The 16,286-nt window shown below is 44.2% G+C and overlaps 1 protein-coding gene across 2 annotated transcripts; it reads left to right on the plus strand.

The window, feature by feature from the left end:
- Positions 1-365: 365 nt before the first annotated feature.
- On the plus strand, positions 366-16,113 carry prpf8 (pre-mRNA processing factor 8). 2 transcript variants are annotated; one of them, XM_070828703.1, is made up of 43 exons: positions 366-534; positions 1,141-1,254; positions 1,344-1,512; positions 1,736-1,900; positions 2,028-2,246; positions 2,349-2,561; positions 2,692-2,817; positions 3,008-3,113; positions 3,483-3,673; positions 3,806-3,925; positions 4,038-4,227; positions 4,344-4,463; positions 4,590-4,724; positions 4,854-4,983; positions 5,108-5,304; positions 5,484-5,690; positions 6,115-6,278; positions 6,491-6,617; positions 6,948-7,140; positions 7,279-7,466; positions 7,647-7,885; positions 8,043-8,189; positions 8,325-8,535; positions 8,657-8,773; positions 8,893-9,140; positions 9,229-9,408; positions 9,554-9,689; positions 9,977-10,146; positions 10,341-10,470; positions 10,622-10,768; positions 10,863-11,023; positions 11,213-11,404; positions 11,735-11,972; positions 12,175-12,303; positions 12,726-12,839; positions 12,950-13,123; positions 13,293-13,486; positions 13,601-13,840; positions 14,001-14,142; positions 14,276-14,416; positions 14,502-14,641; positions 14,904-15,106; positions 15,439-16,113. In XM_070828703.1, the coding sequence occupies exons 2-43, from the start codon at positions 1,146-1,148 to the stop codon at positions 15,591-15,593; spliced, it is 7,017 nt and encodes a 2,338-aa protein (XP_070684804.1). In that variant the 5' UTR covers positions 366-534; positions 1,141-1,145; the 3' UTR covers positions 15,594-16,113. The 2 variants fall into 2 exon arrangements, with proteins under 2 accessions (XP_070684804.1, XP_070684803.1); XM_070828702.1 differs by having other exon boundaries at positions 366-530; positions 1,134-1,254.
- The last annotated feature ends 173 nt before the right edge of the window (positions 16,114-16,286 follow it).

Consider the following 16,286-nt stretch of genomic DNA (forward strand, 5'->3'; position numbering starts at 1 on the left):
CAGATATATATTTTTTCTAATTTCATGTTTTAGCTGAACAAGGAGACAGTAAGAAAACTAATAAATAAAAGAGTTTTAACCCGTGAACATGTCATGGATATACCAGTTACACAGTATAGCATCTACAAAGGCCCGTTAAAACATTTTTTTTTTTGTTTGTTTGCCTGTAGGTGACACTCCAACACTGCAGGGGGCAGCAGTGCGCCGGAAACAGGAACATCCGGGTATTTGAAAAATTGCGCTTGTTCAACGCTTGCGTACTTTTCGACGTAGAGGCCTCGTTGTTCAGCAGTTAGAAGATCTTATTTCCGACGTAGCTGGTGTCTGTGATTCCCACTGGACTGCGCTCATCGTGTGGCCGCCGTCGTTCGTCGTGCGTGATGCAGTTTTATGAAGACAAATCAAGACAAGAGTGAATCGGAAAAGGGGACAATAGAGCCTTTAAAAGAGAGATGTTGTGGTAGTTGACTGTGCGTGGAACAAGTCTGTCTTCAACGTGAACACATCAGCCCCGGAGTGAAGGTAGCGAGGTGTGTGTGGTGCCACAAACATTTTGTTCCTTAACAATTAGCTGTTAGCTGCTATGCTAGTTTTAGCAGTTGGCTAGCTCGGCGCTTCATCCACGCTTGTCTTCATCAGCAGATAGAGGGACAGCGTCGACTTAAGTTTTTGCAAACTTGATGTGCAGCTTATTGTAAAGTATTAATTAATTGTGTTTTAATCTGTAAAGTTTACCGGGCAGTGATCTAGTTCTGCTGTGCTGATCTGCGGTGCTTTAATGTTAGTTTGTGTCGCAGAGGAAGCCATGTTGTTATGCTAACTGAGCTAACCGCCAGTTAAAGAACCTCTTAGTTTGATGATGATGCCAAAGTTTATGTGCAATTGTTATATTTTATAATGCCGCCGTTCATTTAAATATAATACATAACACATTCTCAAACTGTGCATGGTTTGTCGAGGCTGTGTGTGTTACATGTTGGAGAATAACCGGGATGTTAATTCAATGAACTGTTGTCCAGAAAGTGACATATGTTGTTAATAATGGTTATATGTTAATAAAATATACACATACACATATACAAAAGACATTTAGGTTCAATATGAATTTGAGTTTAATTTGTTTTTGTCTCCAGTGGTGAGGCGCCATGGCGGCTACTTTCCCCTACAGAGGGGTCCCAGCAGGGATGCCACCAGGTGTACCCCCTCCTGCACCCGTCCCGGATTACATGTCTGAGGAAAAACTTCAAGAAAAAGGTTTGCAGGCTTTCATTCAATTCATGTCACAAATAAAGCTTAAAATGGCAGCGATTCACTTTGTATTAATTGTTGCTTTCACCTTACAGCAAGAAAATGGCAGCACTTGCAGGCGAAGCGGTACTCAGAAAAGAGGAAGTTTGGATTTGTGGATGCTCAGAAAGAAGACATGCCACCTGAGCATGTCCGCAAGATCATTAGGGATCATGGAGACATGACCAATAGAAAGTTTCGCCATGACAAGAGGGTGTACCTTGGGTAAGAATGAATCATACAGTAGTTAACATGTTTAAAATACTAAATTGAAGTCGGTGCTTTTTTTTTCTTGGCTAAGTAACGTCTTCAGATGAATCATGGGTACAATGTAACATGCGTGTGAGCTTAAACTTTTAAAGCGTTTTTTTACTTACTTGCTTCACCAGTTAAGAAAACCCATCCCCACTGCTGTAGCTCACCCTGCATCTCTCTTTTAATTGAACAGGGCCCTAAAGTACATGCCCCATGCAGTGCTGAAGCTGCTGGAAAACATGCCTATGCCCTGGGAACAGATCCGAGATGTGCCCGTCCTCTACCACATCACTGGAGCCATTTCCTTTGTGAATGAAATCCCCTGGGTCATAGAGCCAGTCTACATCGCCCAGTGGGGGTAAGGGAGAGTGTGGTGTTGAGTGATGCAAAACATTCTTGTAGCACATGACATTAAACATCAAATGTGTTTGTGTTGTCGTTTGTATTTCTAAAATCTTCATAATCATCCATTATTCTCCTCCCAGCACCATGTGGATCATGATGCGTCGTGAGAAGCGTGATCGGCGGCACTTCAAGAGGATGCGCTTCCCACCTTTTGATGATGAGGAGCCGCCGCTGGACTACGCTGACAACATCCTTGATGTGGAACCTCTGGAGGCCATCCAAATGGAGCTGGACCCTGAGGAGGACTCTTCATGTGTGGAGTGGTTCTATGAGCACCAGCCCCTCAAAGACACAGCCAAGTAAGCCAACATGTCACTCTGTTGACAAAAATTTTATGTTTTCACATTCAGCTGACGTTTAACTGGCAAAATCGAACAATAATTAATAAGTGCTCTTTTCAGGTATGTGAATGGCACCACTTACCGTCGTTGGCAGTTCACACTGCCTATGATGTCCACGCTGTACCGCCTGGCCAATCAGTTGCTGACGGACCTGGTGGATTTCAACTACTTTTACCTGTTTGACCTCAAGGCCTTCTTCACTTCCAAGGCCTTAAACATGGCCATCCCTGGGGGACCGAAGTTTGAGCCACTTGTTAGGGACATCAACCTCCAGTAAGGACCTCCCACCTAAAAATGATTATTATTTGAATGGCAATCCTGTTTTGCCTCAAACTAAACATCAAGTAAGAATAGATTCTAGATATTTTTTGCCTCAGCTGATTCTGGTCTGTGTCTGCGGCAGGGATGAAGACTGGAATGAGTTCAACGACATCAACAAGATCATCATCCGACAGCCCATCAGGACAGAGTACAAAATTGCCTTCCCATACTTGTACAACAACTTGCCGCACCACGTCCACCTCACCTGGTAAGAAATTAATGAATGAGTTGTTTCTTAAAGCTGCAGTTCATAAAAAAATAATTCAAATGAATTAAATATTTAAGATGTAACTTGTGTGAACATCTTGGCTTATCCAGTGACTAAATTTTCTATATTATATTGAAAATTCAAATTGGGTGGAAGAAATGAGAAGATACTCATGACTTTACCCCTGCAGGTATCACACACCCAACGTGGTGTTTATCAAGACAGAGGATCCAGATCTCCCGGCGTTCTACTTTGACCCACTGATCAACCCCATTTCACACAGACATTCTGTCAAGGTGAGTGAGGATGATTGTGGCTGATTGTCCTTCTACCTGTTGGCAGCTGAGAACAGATAAATAAAGTTTTGAATGAAGGCCTCTTACAAAGGCGCACTTGCATTGGTCTGCTTGCCTGTGCGTAAGAACTAGAGGGACATTGAAATGAATGGTGACTCCTATTCATCACTGGCTGCAGTTGCAGTTGGCCCCTCATCATTCAGATATTGCTTCTAATTGTTTAAAGTGTAGAGTTCAAATTGATCTGGGCTGTAGTCCCTGCAGAAATGAAAATGAATGAGATTTCCAATAATAACATTTAGCTTTGTGCAAGTGAATATTTCTTTGTTTACCCTAAAATTCCTTTTGTAATTTTCTGCATCCGCTCAGAGTCAGGAGCCTCTGCCTGATGACGACGAAGAGTTTGAGCTTCCTGAGTACGTGGAGCCCTTCCTCAAGGAGACCCCGCTCTACACAGACAACACAGCCAATGGCATTGCTCTGCTGTGGGCACCGAGACCCTTCAACCTCCGATCTGGCCGCACAAGGCGTGCTATTGATATCCCCCTGATCAAGAACTGGTGAGCAAACAACCAACTTATTTGAACAAGGCTAAATGTGTCATAATTGGAGGAAAAAATAGTTTTATCTGTTTCATACAGATGTGAAATTATCATTTTTGATGATTTTTATTCTGGTAAATGATTTTACAGGTATCGTGAGCACTGCCCTGCAGGACAGCCAGTGAAAGTGCGTGTGTCGTACCAGAAACTGCTCAAGTACTACGTGCTCAATGCTCTCAAACACAGACCACCCAAGGCCCAGAAGAAGAGGTGAGTATCATTTGACACTTTGGTTTCCTGTTATTCTGTCTTTCTAATTGAAGCTGTCCTTTGATCAACACTAGACTTTTTCCATAAAGATTTTCCCTCTGTTGTCTTTCAGGTATCTGTTCCGCTCCTTCAAGGCCACAAAGTTCTTTCAGTCCACTAAGCTGGACTGGGTGGAGGTGGGTCTGCAGGTTTGCAGACAGGGCTACAACATGCTCAATCTGCTTATCCACCGCAAGAACCTCAACTACCTGCATCTCGACTACAACTTCAACCTGAAGCCTGTAAAGACTCTGACCACAAAGGTATAATTTGTGGGGCAGATTAAGTGTTGCTCCAAAGTTTTTAAAAAAGGATTACACTCTTATTTTTATTTTTTTTTCACTAGTCAGTATTCAACTGTGTTGTTTCTGTCCCCCAGGAGCGAAAGAAGTCCCGATTCGGCAATGCCTTTCACCTGTGCAGAGAGGTGCTGCGTCTCAGCAAGCTGGTGGTGGACAGCCATGTGCAGTACAGACTGGGAAATGTGGATGCCTTCCAGGTTAGTTCAGCCACACATTTTATCACATCCCATGTGAATTTGTGCTATTCATGACTGCATTTTTCATTTTCCTTCTGGAAGTCATTTCATCAATGTCACTGACTGAGAACTTGACCTGTGTTGTAGTTGGCTGATGGGCTGCAGTACATCTTCGCTCATGTGGGTCAGCTGACCGGCATGTACCGTTACAAGTACAAGCTGATGAGACAAATCCGGATGTGCAAAGATCTGAAACATCTTATCTACTACCGGTTCAACACTGTAAGTAAATATCAGCCGAATAATGAATTTTTTTTAACTCTCCCACAAACTAAACACACGCTTGATAACGTCACATCTCTGTCCTTAAAAGTTTGATGTCATTTTGCTGGGTTTTGTTTTTTTTATCAGGGTCCTGTGGGCAAGGGTCCAGGTTGTGGCTTCTGGGCTCCCGGATGGAGAGTCTGGCTGTTCTTCATGAGGGGGATCACTCCGCTGCTGGAGAGGTGGCTTGGAAACCTGCTGGCCAGGCAGTTTGAAGGTACGCATACACACCTGTGTTGTTGTGGCCACTATTATTTCAGCACCAAAATGATGGCTTACAGAGGTTTGCGTCCACAGGAGCTGTACAGTTTAAGCATTAACTGTTTTCTATACCCCAACAGGACGTCACTCCAAGGGTGTAGCAAAGACGGTGACCAAACAGCGCGTGGAGTCTCACTTTGACCTGGAGTTGCGTGCCGCCGTGATGCACGACATCTTGGACATGATGCCTGAGGGCATCAAACAGAACAAGGCCAGAACCATCCTGCAGCACCTCAGTGAGTCCTGGAGGTGCTGGAAGGCCAACATCCCTTGGAAGGTCAGTGAAGAGATCTTTTCTACCACGACTGAGAACTATATGGGAGAGAGTTCTGTTAATGAAACACGGGGATTAAACACAAAATCCCAAAGCAATGCTCAGTCTGAGTTTAGACTCTTCAGTGTCTCAAGTGCTGGAGTTGCAGTGATTTGATTCTTAATTTTCTCCCGTCGTTACAGGTTCCAGGCCTGCCCACTCCCATTGAGAACATGATCCTGCGCTACGTAAAGGCCAAAGCTGACTGGTGGACAAACACGGCCCACTACAACCGTGAGCGAATCCGCAGAGGAGCCACTGTGGACAAGACGGTGTGCAAGAAGAACCTGGGGAGACTGACCCGTCTGTACCTAAAAGCTGAGCAGGAGAGACAGCACAACTACCTGAAGGTAACACACAGTAAAAAAGATTATAAAGGAAATCATAAAAAGGTCTTTTCCATGGAGTAAATATAATACGCTCAAAACACATTTTCAAGTAAGTTTATGAATGAAGTCCTCTTACAAAGGCGCACTTGCATTGGTCTGCTTGCCTGTGCGTAAGAACTGGAGGAATATTGAAATGAATGGTGACTCTTATCTATTGCGGGCTGCAGCTGCCGTTCGCCTCTCCCCGTTCAGATATTGCTTCTAGTAATTCATACTGTAATTATACAGTCTTAACATTTACATTTTACTTTACATCAAGCTGTTCCAAGTTCACACATCTGAATTTGCTTCTAACTTCTAACACGAATACTAGATTATAAAACATCCACGTAACCAAAGGCAGGGTTGCTGTATTTTTAATGAATTGCGTATGTTCTGCCTACAGGATGGCCCCTACATCACAGCTGAAGAGGCAGTCGCCATTTACACCACTACTGTTCACTGGCTGGAGAGTCGGCGGTTCTCGCCCATCCCGTTCCCTCCTCTGTCCTACAAACATGACACCAAGCTGCTCATCCTGGCCTTGGAGAGGCTCAAGGAGGCGTACAGGTAGACACAGTTCAAACATGACCAAACTTTTTCAGCAAATATTTAGGTATGTTTTAGGTTAGAAATATGCTTGAATTCAAATATAAAAAAGATTTTTCACGATAATCTGGTATTTCACCCACATGTAATAAAAGGTGCTTGAGTTTTACTCTTTAAAAGCTGTATGAACCTTGTCTACATCATTAGTTTGTCTCTGTGTCCGTGTCCCCTAGTGTGAAGTCTCGTCTGAACCAGAGTCAGAGGGAGGAGCTGGGGCTGATCGAGCAGGCATACGACAATCCTCACGAGGCCCTGTCCAGGATCAAACGTCACCTGCTCACCCAGAGAGCCTTCAAAGAGGTCAGGATCAAGATTTGAATGTTCCATTCAGTTAACAGTGATGTTTCTGCTGTCAAACATGACATGGAATTTCAAGGGCGAGGCGTTGGTTGAAAATGTTTTTCTCTTTATATCAAACGAGTAAATTTACAAACTATACTGATGTAAAACAAAGTTATAGAGGGTTGAAATGTTGCACCATATTTCTTTTCCATGGAACCTCTGCAGGAAATGTCTCCTATAGACTGACTGTCATAGCCTTGACTTTCCTTAATGTTGCTGCTTTAAACATGTTTCTGAAAGCATCATATTTGATTCCTGTCAATCTCACAACGGCTTTTGCTTTCATAGGTGGGTATCGAGTTCATGGACTTGTACAGCCACCTGGTGCCTGTGTACGACGTGGAGCCCCTGGAGAAGATCACTGATGCCTACCTTGACCAGTACCTGTGGTACGAGGCAGACAAGAGGCGCCTTTTCCCACCCTGGATCAAACCCGCTGACACCGAACCACCTCCACTGCTGGTCTACAAATGGTGCCAAGGTCAGGCTCTGCGCAGGCTTGTTATGATGGAAAACAACCAGTAATGATGGTTGCAGTATGAAAGCTTGATTATACTCTGTAATACCTTAACATGCAACCCTACCTGTTATCTGAAGGCTTCCTGTTAATTCTCCCTAGGCATCAACAACTTGCAGGACGTGTGGGAGACTGCGGAGGGAGAGTGCAACGTGATGCTGGAGTCCCGCTATGAGAAGATGTATGAGAAGATCGATCTGACCCTGCTCAACAGGCTGCTGCGTCTTATTGTTGACCACAACATCGCTGATTACATGACAGCCAAGAACAACGTGGTCATCAACTACAAGGTGAACACACTCATTCACTCGATCACTCAAGATCTGATCTATTCCTGTTTAAAGATAATTCCTTAGAATTATTATATAGGTCATTTCTAGTTTCTTGCTCAGTGTGTGGACATACTTTACTTTGATCCACCAGCTTGCATATTATCTAAATGTTGTCGTCTTTGTTTCTTGTCTATCTAGGATATGAACCACACCAATTCCTATGGCATCATCAGAGGGCTCCAGTTTGCATCATTCATCGTACAGTACTACGGCTTGGTGATGGACCTGCTGGTGCTGGGCCTGCACCGTGCCAGCGAGATGGCCGGCCCACCTCAGATGCCCAATGACTTCCTCAGTTTCCAAGACACGGCCACAGAGAGCGCCCACCCAATCCGGCTGTACTGCCGCTACATCGACCGCATCCACATCTTCTTCAGGTGGGATTGAATCACCAAAACGATAAATGACTAGACGGTTCTAGACGTTGACTTCTGTCTTGCCTCTGAAACAGATTTGCAAACAGGAGTGGTAAAGGGAGACTTTTGCTGATACATTAAATTATAAGTCATGTGGTTTTTTTCATGGGTCCACCAGGTTCTCTGCTGACGAGGCCAGGGATCTGATTCAGAGGTACCTGACGGAGCATCCAGACCCCAACAATGAGAACATTGTGGGTTACAACAACAAGAAGTGCTGGCCACGCGATGCTCGCATGAGACTGATGAAGCATGATGTCAACCTGTGAGTTCCCCAGAGATTTTACTCATGAATCAGCAGTTTATTATATTATTAAATCTAATTCTATGTCGAACGTTGTACTTATTTTACTGGTTTTGGAGGCAAACGGCATGACTTTTCTGATCTTATTCTTCCCAGTGGACGAGCTGTGTTCTGGGACATCAAGAACCGCCTGCCCAGATCAGTGACCACGGTCCAGTGGGAGAACAGCTTTGTTTCAGTCTACAGCAAAGACAACCCCAACCTGCTCTTCAACATGTGTGGCTTCGAGTGCCGCATCTTGCCAAAGTGCCGCACCAGCTATGAGGAGTTTACTCACAAGGATGGTGTCTGGAACCTGCAGAATGAGGTGAGGAATTGATTCCTAAAATTAGCAACTGATACAGAGACAACAAATATTGTATATGCATGCTATTAAGTCATGACCAGATTTGTGTCTTTAAGCTGACGTCTTGTGTTTGCATGTGCAGGTAACCAAAGAGAGGACAGCGCAGTGTTTCTTGCGTGTGGATGATGAATCAATGCAGCGTTTCCACAACAGAGTGCGTCAGATCCTGATGGCCTCTGGGTCCACCACATTCACCAAGGTCAGCAGACAACCTTTGCCCAAAACTATACTGGTAGCATGTAACGTTAATATAAGAAGGCAAATGTGGGGGTGATTACTTTGTCAGAATATTTCAATATGTCCCCTCTTTACCTCCAGATTGTGAACAAATGGAACACGGCTCTGATCGGTCTGATGACGTACTTCCGTGAGGCTGTGGTCAACACCCAGGAGCTCCTGGACCTGCTGGTGAAGTGTGAGAACAAGATCCAGACACGTATCAAGATCGGCCTTAACTCCAAAATGCCTAGCCGCTTCCCTCCCGTGGTCTTCTACACTCCCAAAGAGTTGGGTGGCCTTGGCATGCTGTCCATGGGTCACGTGCTTATTCCACAGTCTGACCTGCGGTAAGTCGGCATGCATGTTATTGTCTTGATCCCTTGTCAGTAAAGTCATTTAGCAAACTGGGCTTTAATTGTTCTCCCTCTCCACCAGGTGGTCCAAGCAGACAGATGTGGGCATCACTCACTTCAGGTCTGGAATGAGCCACGAAGAAGACCAGCTGATTCCTAACTTGTATCGTTACATTCAGCCGTGGGAGAGCGAGTTCATCGACTCCCAGAGAGTTTGGGCCGAGTACGCCTTGAAAAGACAGGAGGCCATCGCCCAGAATAGGTATTGCCTTAATCGGCGTTTAAAAAGCATTTGTTGGAGACTTCTCTAAAGAAACAGAATTCATGGGATCTGCTGCTCTACACCAATTTTAGAAGATCTGAGCTGAAACTAGACAAGACAAACAGCTACGTGTTCTCTGTTTCAGGCGTTTGACCCTGGAAGACTTGGAGGATTCATGGGACAGAGGAATCCCTCGTATCAACACACTTTTCCAGAAAGACAGACACACACTGGCCTACGACAAAGGATGGAGAGTCAGAACAGATTTCAAACAGTACCAGGTATGACAAATACACCACTGATATCCATTAGTCTTGTGTTGCTTGTGACCTTAGAAGATCACTTAAAGACTTAAGTGGCCGAAACAATGTGAACTTAAGAAGAAGCTAAATAAAGTTAGCTTTACTTTGTTAGACTCGGATGCACAAGGGATCAGTTGCATTGAGTTTAATTTTAGTGTTAATTTTGATAACATGCTGACACTTGTGTCCTATAGAATACTACATTTAACATTTTGCATTTGTCAACATGCATAAATCTATGAAGTATCTGTCTGGATTGAGTGCAGGTGCTGAAGCAGAACCCGTTCTGGTGGACCCATCAGAGGCACGATGGCAAACTGTGGAACCTGAACAACTACCGCACAGACATGATCCAGGCTCTGGGTGGTGTGGAGGGCATCCTCGAACACACACTCTTCAAAGGCACTTATTTCCCCACCTGGGAGGGTCTCTTCTGGTGAGAGCACTTTAACTTTGAGGATGCCTGTGGTGCATTTTGAGAACTCTGAGATTATTATACAGCAAAGAGGAGAAAGTACTTCAACTTCTGAGTTTTATCTTGCCTTTGATCTGCTTTTTTACTTGTGGATTTGTTTTACATGTTCTTTCATTACAAAAAGCATAAATTGTCTAATTTTCTGGATGTTACAGGGAAAAGGCCAGTGGTTTTGAGGAGTCCATGAAGTGGAAGAAGCTGACCAATGCCCAGAGGTCTGGTCTGAACCAGATCCCCAACCGTCGCTTCACCCTGTGGTGGTCACCCACCATCAACAGAGCCAACGTCAGTACAGCAAACATTTGTACACTCTTAGATTGATAGAATTTTTTTTTTATAAAATCCTGTAGGATGCGATTGAGAGAAACTGTAAAATGTTAAACAAATTTGCCTGAATCTTACGTTTTTTTCTTTTTTTTCCCTCTTCTGTCTGTAGGTGTATGTTGGTTTCCAGGTACAACTTGACCTGACAGGAATCTTCATGCACGGCAAGATCCCCACACTGAAGATCTCCCTCATTCAGATCTTCAGGGCTCACTTGTGGCAGAAGATTCATGAGAGCATCGTCATGGATCTTTGTCAGGTAGGTTTTATTTTTTTAGCATGCTGAACTTTGTTCTTAAAGCTTGACTTGGTTTTCCCATGATTATAATTAACTTTTCTGTTTTTGTGTTCAGGTGTTTGATCAGGAGCTGGATGCACTTGAGATTGAGACAGTGCAAAAGGAGACCATCCACCCCAGGAAGTCGTACAAAATGAACTCATCCTGTGCCGACATCCTCCTCTTTGCATCATACAAGTGGAACGTGTCGCGGCCATCTCTGCTTGCTGACTCCAAGTACGACTTTTGAAGTTACACTTCACATGACTCACTCACTTCACTTTCTCACAAATGTCACTGAATATATTCAAGTTATGCTAGGTGCTCTAAAGACACTAAAACATTTGAAAACTTGATCACCACTGAAGCATTTTAAAGATTTTTATGCAGTCTTATGTGAATTAAAATGTGACCGTCCTCCTGCAGGGACGTGATGGACAGCACCACCACACAGAAGTACTGGATCGACATTCAGCTGCGCTGGGGTGACTATGACTCCCACGACATCGAGCGCTACGCCAGGGCCAAGTTCCTGGACTACACCACAGACAACATGAGTATCTACCCCTCCCCCACCGGGGTGCTCATCGCTATCGACCTGGCTTACAACCTCCACAGGTTTGGACTGTTAGAAGCATGGATACCTGATCACTATTACAGTAGATCTTGGCTGATTTTTAAAGTGAGCCCCAGTATATTATAGATGTGTCAAAACAAACTACACTATTGTCAGGCAAATGCTTGGCAGCATTGCTGGGATCTTAGCACCCACATGTTAATGTCAACAAGTATACAGTAGCCCTTGAGGTCTTCACACTAGTGTCATAACTTGTTCTACATGAACACAACTGCAGTAGTAAGTCACATCAGCATGAATGGATGTATTCTGACGTATCGATGAAAAAAAACAAGCCCAATACTGATATTTATTTTATATCCTTTTTACAGTGGTTATGGTAACTGGTTCCCTGGAAGTAAGCCTCTGATCCAGCAGGCCATGGCCAAGATCATGAAGGCCAACCCTGCCCTGTACGTGCTCAGGGAGCGCATCCGCAAAGGTCTGCAGCTGTACTCCTCCGAGCCCACTGAGCCCTACCTGTCCTCACAGAACTATGGTGAACTCTTCTCCAACCAGATCATCTGGTTTGTAGATGACACCAATGTGTACAGAGTCACCATCCACAAGGTGAGAACTGACTATTGAATTTCAACTAAAGGGGAAAAACCAAACTAAGAATCATTGTGCACTAACAACGCACACTTTTTTTTCTGGAACAACTGCTTTTTAATGTCGTAAATAAAGTGTCTGAATATGCTACTTTTGCACAGGAATATTACAAAAAAGGTCCTCTCTGAATTTAGTCACATGTATTCATCTATCTCAACAGACCTTTGAGGGTAACTTGACCACGAAGCCCATCAATGGAGCTATTTTCATCTTCAACCCCAGGACTGGCCAGCTCTTCCTCAAGATCATTCACACATCTGTGTGGGCTGGACAGAAACGTCTGGGACAGGTATGGCTCTGCTCTACCATTACTCACTCTTAAGATCACAAGCTCTGCGCTTTAGTAGCTTAAAAAAATGAAGAATCAAACCACCAAACAGAACTGGAGAATAAGTCAATACAAAGTCTTAATGTCACTATTTTTGTATTAAATGTTTAGGAAAAGGCCTCTAATCCTCATTGCATTTTTCAGATCATAGCCTAAGTGGATGATATGCTGTCCTATTAGTGTTATTTGAATTGATTTGGTTTTGTTGTTTCTGCTTGAAAAAGAAATCAAACAATTTTTCTATTTTCAATGTAATTAAGTAGATACATTTTCTCTCTCTCTCAACTAATCAAACAATCACTTCAACTCTACTTCCTCTGAAGTGATTGCATAGACACTTGGCCTCCAGAGTGTCTAACTTTATTCTTGCCTTGTCCCTGTAGCTGGCCAAATGGAAGACAGCTGAAGAAGTGGCTGCCCTGATTCGCTCCCTCCCTGTGGAAGAGCAGCCGAAACAGATCATTGTGACCAGGAAGGGTATGCTGGACCCCCTGGAGGTGAGACTCTTTGACAGAGGAGCCTTTAAGACTTGTAATTATTAAAGCATCAAAGTGAGACACACACTCCAATGCTGTCCAGTCTTAATGCCGCTGTTCTCCCTGTGCAGGTCCACTTGCTCGACTTCCCCAACATCGTGATCAAAGGTTCTGAGCTGCAGCTGCCCTTCCAGGCCTGTCTGAAGGTGGAGAAGTTTGGAGACCTGATCCTGAAAGCTACAGAGCCCCAGATGGTGCTGTTCAACCTCTACGACGACTGGCTCAAGACCATCTCGTCTTACACAGTGAGTGTCACTCTATCCTAGAGCCTCTTACCAGCATTAAATGGATCGTATCATCGCTGCATCGTCCATCTCAGCTTATCCAAGCTGATGAGGATGCATTCATTTTTGATGACACCAACTTATTCCCTTGTGTAAATAGTTTGTATTTGGTGGTCTGCTCCATCTCTAGGCCTTCTCCCGACTCATCTTGATCCTCAGAGCGCTCCACGTCAACAATGACCGCGCCAAGGTCATCCTGAAACCTGACAAGACAACAATCACTGAGCCACATCACATCTGGCCCACACTCACTGACGAGGAGTGGATCAAGGTGGAGGTGCAACTCAAAGATCTCATTCTGGCCGATTATGGCAAAAAGAACAAGTAAGTATTAGTTTAAGGGCCGAATATTTGACTTAAACAGGAATACTAATTGTATAGAACAGAATAAAGTCAGACTTGCATTTGGTAGTCAGTGCTTCCCTTGTCGTCTTTCAGCGTGAACGTGGCCTCGTTGACACAGTCTGAGATCCGTGACATCATCCTGGGTATGGAGATCTCCGCTCCATCACAGCAGCGTCAGCAAATTGCCGAGATTGAGAAGCAGACTAAAGAGCAGTCGCAGCTCACGGCCACGCAGACCCGAACTGTCAACAAGCATGGTGACGAGATCATCACCTCCACCACCTCCAACTACGAGACCCAGACCTTCTCCTCGAAGACTGAATGGAGAGTCAGGTATGTGGACAGTTGTTTTGAATTTCACTTTTTTTTTTTTTTTTTTTTTTTTTTTTTTTTATCATTAGGCTTTTCTTCACTCAGGAATGAGTTTGTAGCCGTCATCATTTTTGGTTTCCATCTCAGTTGGCGTTAATGTTCCTTGTTCCTCACCTGTCAGGGCCATATCTGCTGCCAACCTTCATCTCCGAACAAACCACATCTACGTGTCATCTGATGACATCAAGGAGACGGGCTACACCTACATCCTGCCCAAGAATGTCCTCAAGAAGTTCATCTGCATCTCAGATCTGCGAGCACAGGTATGTAGGGGATTCATAGTTGGTAGACAAACTCTTTCCTTCGACGTGCTAATGAAAACGTTTCTATTTCATGCATACCTTGACCAAAGTAAAGAAACCACCTGTGTGTTAATGACTGCACTGTGTTGTTCAGATCGCAGGCTACCTGTACGGCACCAGTCCACCTGACAACCCCCAGGTGAAGGAGATCCGTTGTATCGTCATGGTTCCGCAGTGGGGGACACACCAGACTGTTCACCTACCCAACCAGCTGCCGGGCCATGAATACCTTAAAGTAAGACACACACTCAGTTTAAAGGGGAGATGCTCGTGAGCTGCACTGGTACCTGGTAACAGTTTAAATGTCTTTTGTTTCACAGGAAATGGAGCCCCTTGGCTGGATCCACACCCAGCCTAATGAGTCGCCCCAGCTGTCCCCACAGGACGTCACCACCCATGCCAAGATCATGGCTGACAACCCTTCCTGGGACGGGGAAAAGACCATCATCATCACCTGCAGGTAGGTTTCATAACAAGACTCCTTCTGTCGTTCTATCAAAGCAGAACAATCTTTTTTAAGCTCAAAAGCTGAAATGCTGCAGAAGTAAATTGATTCTTGGAAGAATTTTTGCTGCAGACAATTGAAAAAGTAAAAGTTTGGCTTTTCTTTGTGGTGTCTTTTTTTAAATTATTCAAATATGATGTATTACAGCGAAAACCGCATAAAGTGATGGCTGACAGTTGAATGGTACTTAAAAGCATTGTGCACCTCTGTTTTTCAGCTTCACCCCAGGCTCGTGCACACTCACAGCCTACAAGCTGACACCCAGTGGCTATGAGTGGGGTCGCCAGAACACAGACAAGGGCAACAACCCCAAAGGCTACCTGCCGTCCCACTATGAAAGGGTGCAGATGCTGCTTTCTGATCGCTTCCTGGGCTTCTTCATGGTCCCCGGCCAGGTGTCCTGGAACTACAACTTCATGGGTCAGTTTCATATTCAGTACATGAGCTTTTGTTTTCACACTGTGATTAGAAGAGATGAATAACTCTGCTTTAGTGTGAATCTGCAAGGCCGTCATATCCTCTACACTGCTGTAGTGCATGGTGCCATACATTGATGTTTCCACTCTGTCCAGGGGCACTTTAATTGATTTTCTGCTTCACAGATCTATCACTAGTTCCACATGTGGAAATACAAATAGCTTTTTCATACCTCAGACTAATACAGTGTGTTTTCTAAATGTTATAAAGAAGGGCTCATTAAGGCTAGACTGTCAGAGTTAAAATAACAATTTCTGTAACTTGTCTCTTCACAGGTGTGCGCCATGACCCCAACATGAAGTACGACCTGCAGCTGGCCAACCCCAAGGAGTTCTACCATGAAGTCCACCGGCCCTCGCACTTCCTAAACTTCGCCTCACTGCAGGAGGGTGAGATCTATAACGCGGACCGCGAGGACATGTACGCCTGAGAGCGGAGGGGTTCTGCACGCGTTTTGTAGATAGCTCTGCAAGAATCATGTGGAGCCAGTTCAGACCAGCCAGTGTAATATTTCTACTGAACACATGTAACTGTGATGTTTGGATTTTTTTAATGTAAAGGCTTTAGGACTGACTTTTAGGACTTTTTTTGATATTTTCAAAGTGTTTTGTTCTCCACTCTCTCTCTCCCCCTTTATTACAGTAAGGCGTCTTCATTTTTGTGGCTTCTGGTACATCTAAGCATTTGTGTGTAGTTTTACACAATACTTTGTTGTAATATTTGATAATTAACATTGCCTCAAAAAGGGGTAAAGACTCACTTCCCTTTTGCCCTTTGAGAAATGAGATTGGAACTTATATTTTCATGCCAGTAATGCCCTCGTACTATGTTGTACTGTACATCCTGTGACATTGTAGCTTGGGTTTAAATAAAGATCAGCTTTTTTTATAAACATTTGTGTTGTAATAGTGAAATCTGCTGTCATTAAAAACTTTTAATAAAACTGTGCAACGTGTAACCGGGAAAGAAGCATTTATTAATTTTCACTGTGCAGAGGGCCTTTTTTTGGCTTACTTCCCTCTTCAGAGAGGTCAGGTCAGCCTTTACTACAGCACTAGACGAAGCTTAGTTCCTGCTCAAGCACACTTCTGCAGACCAGGGCGTTTAAAATAGAGCCTGCAAT

Source organism: Pempheris klunzingeri, chromosome 4 (assembly GCF_042242105.1).
Source record: "Pempheris klunzingeri isolate RE-2024b chromosome 4, fPemKlu1.hap1, whole genome shotgun sequence".
Lineage (NCBI taxonomy): Eukaryota > Metazoa > Chordata > Actinopteri > Acropomatiformes > Pempheridae > Pempheris > Pempheris klunzingeri.

Excerpts from the sequence above, each read along its gene's own strand:
- prpf8 (XM_070828703.1), top strand. The coding sequence starts at position 1,146 with ATGGCGGCTACTTTCCCCTACAGAGGGGTCCCAGCAGGGATGCCACCA. Across the intron at positions 4,725-4,853 it reads TCTACTACCGGTTCAACACT|GGTCCTGTGGGCAAGGGTCC; the intron begins GTAAGTAAATAT and ends TTTTTTTATCAG. Across the intron at positions 11,405-11,734 it reads CTGGCTTACAACCTCCACAG|TGGTTATGGTAACTGGTTCC; the intron begins GTTTGGACTGTT and ends TCCTTTTTACAG.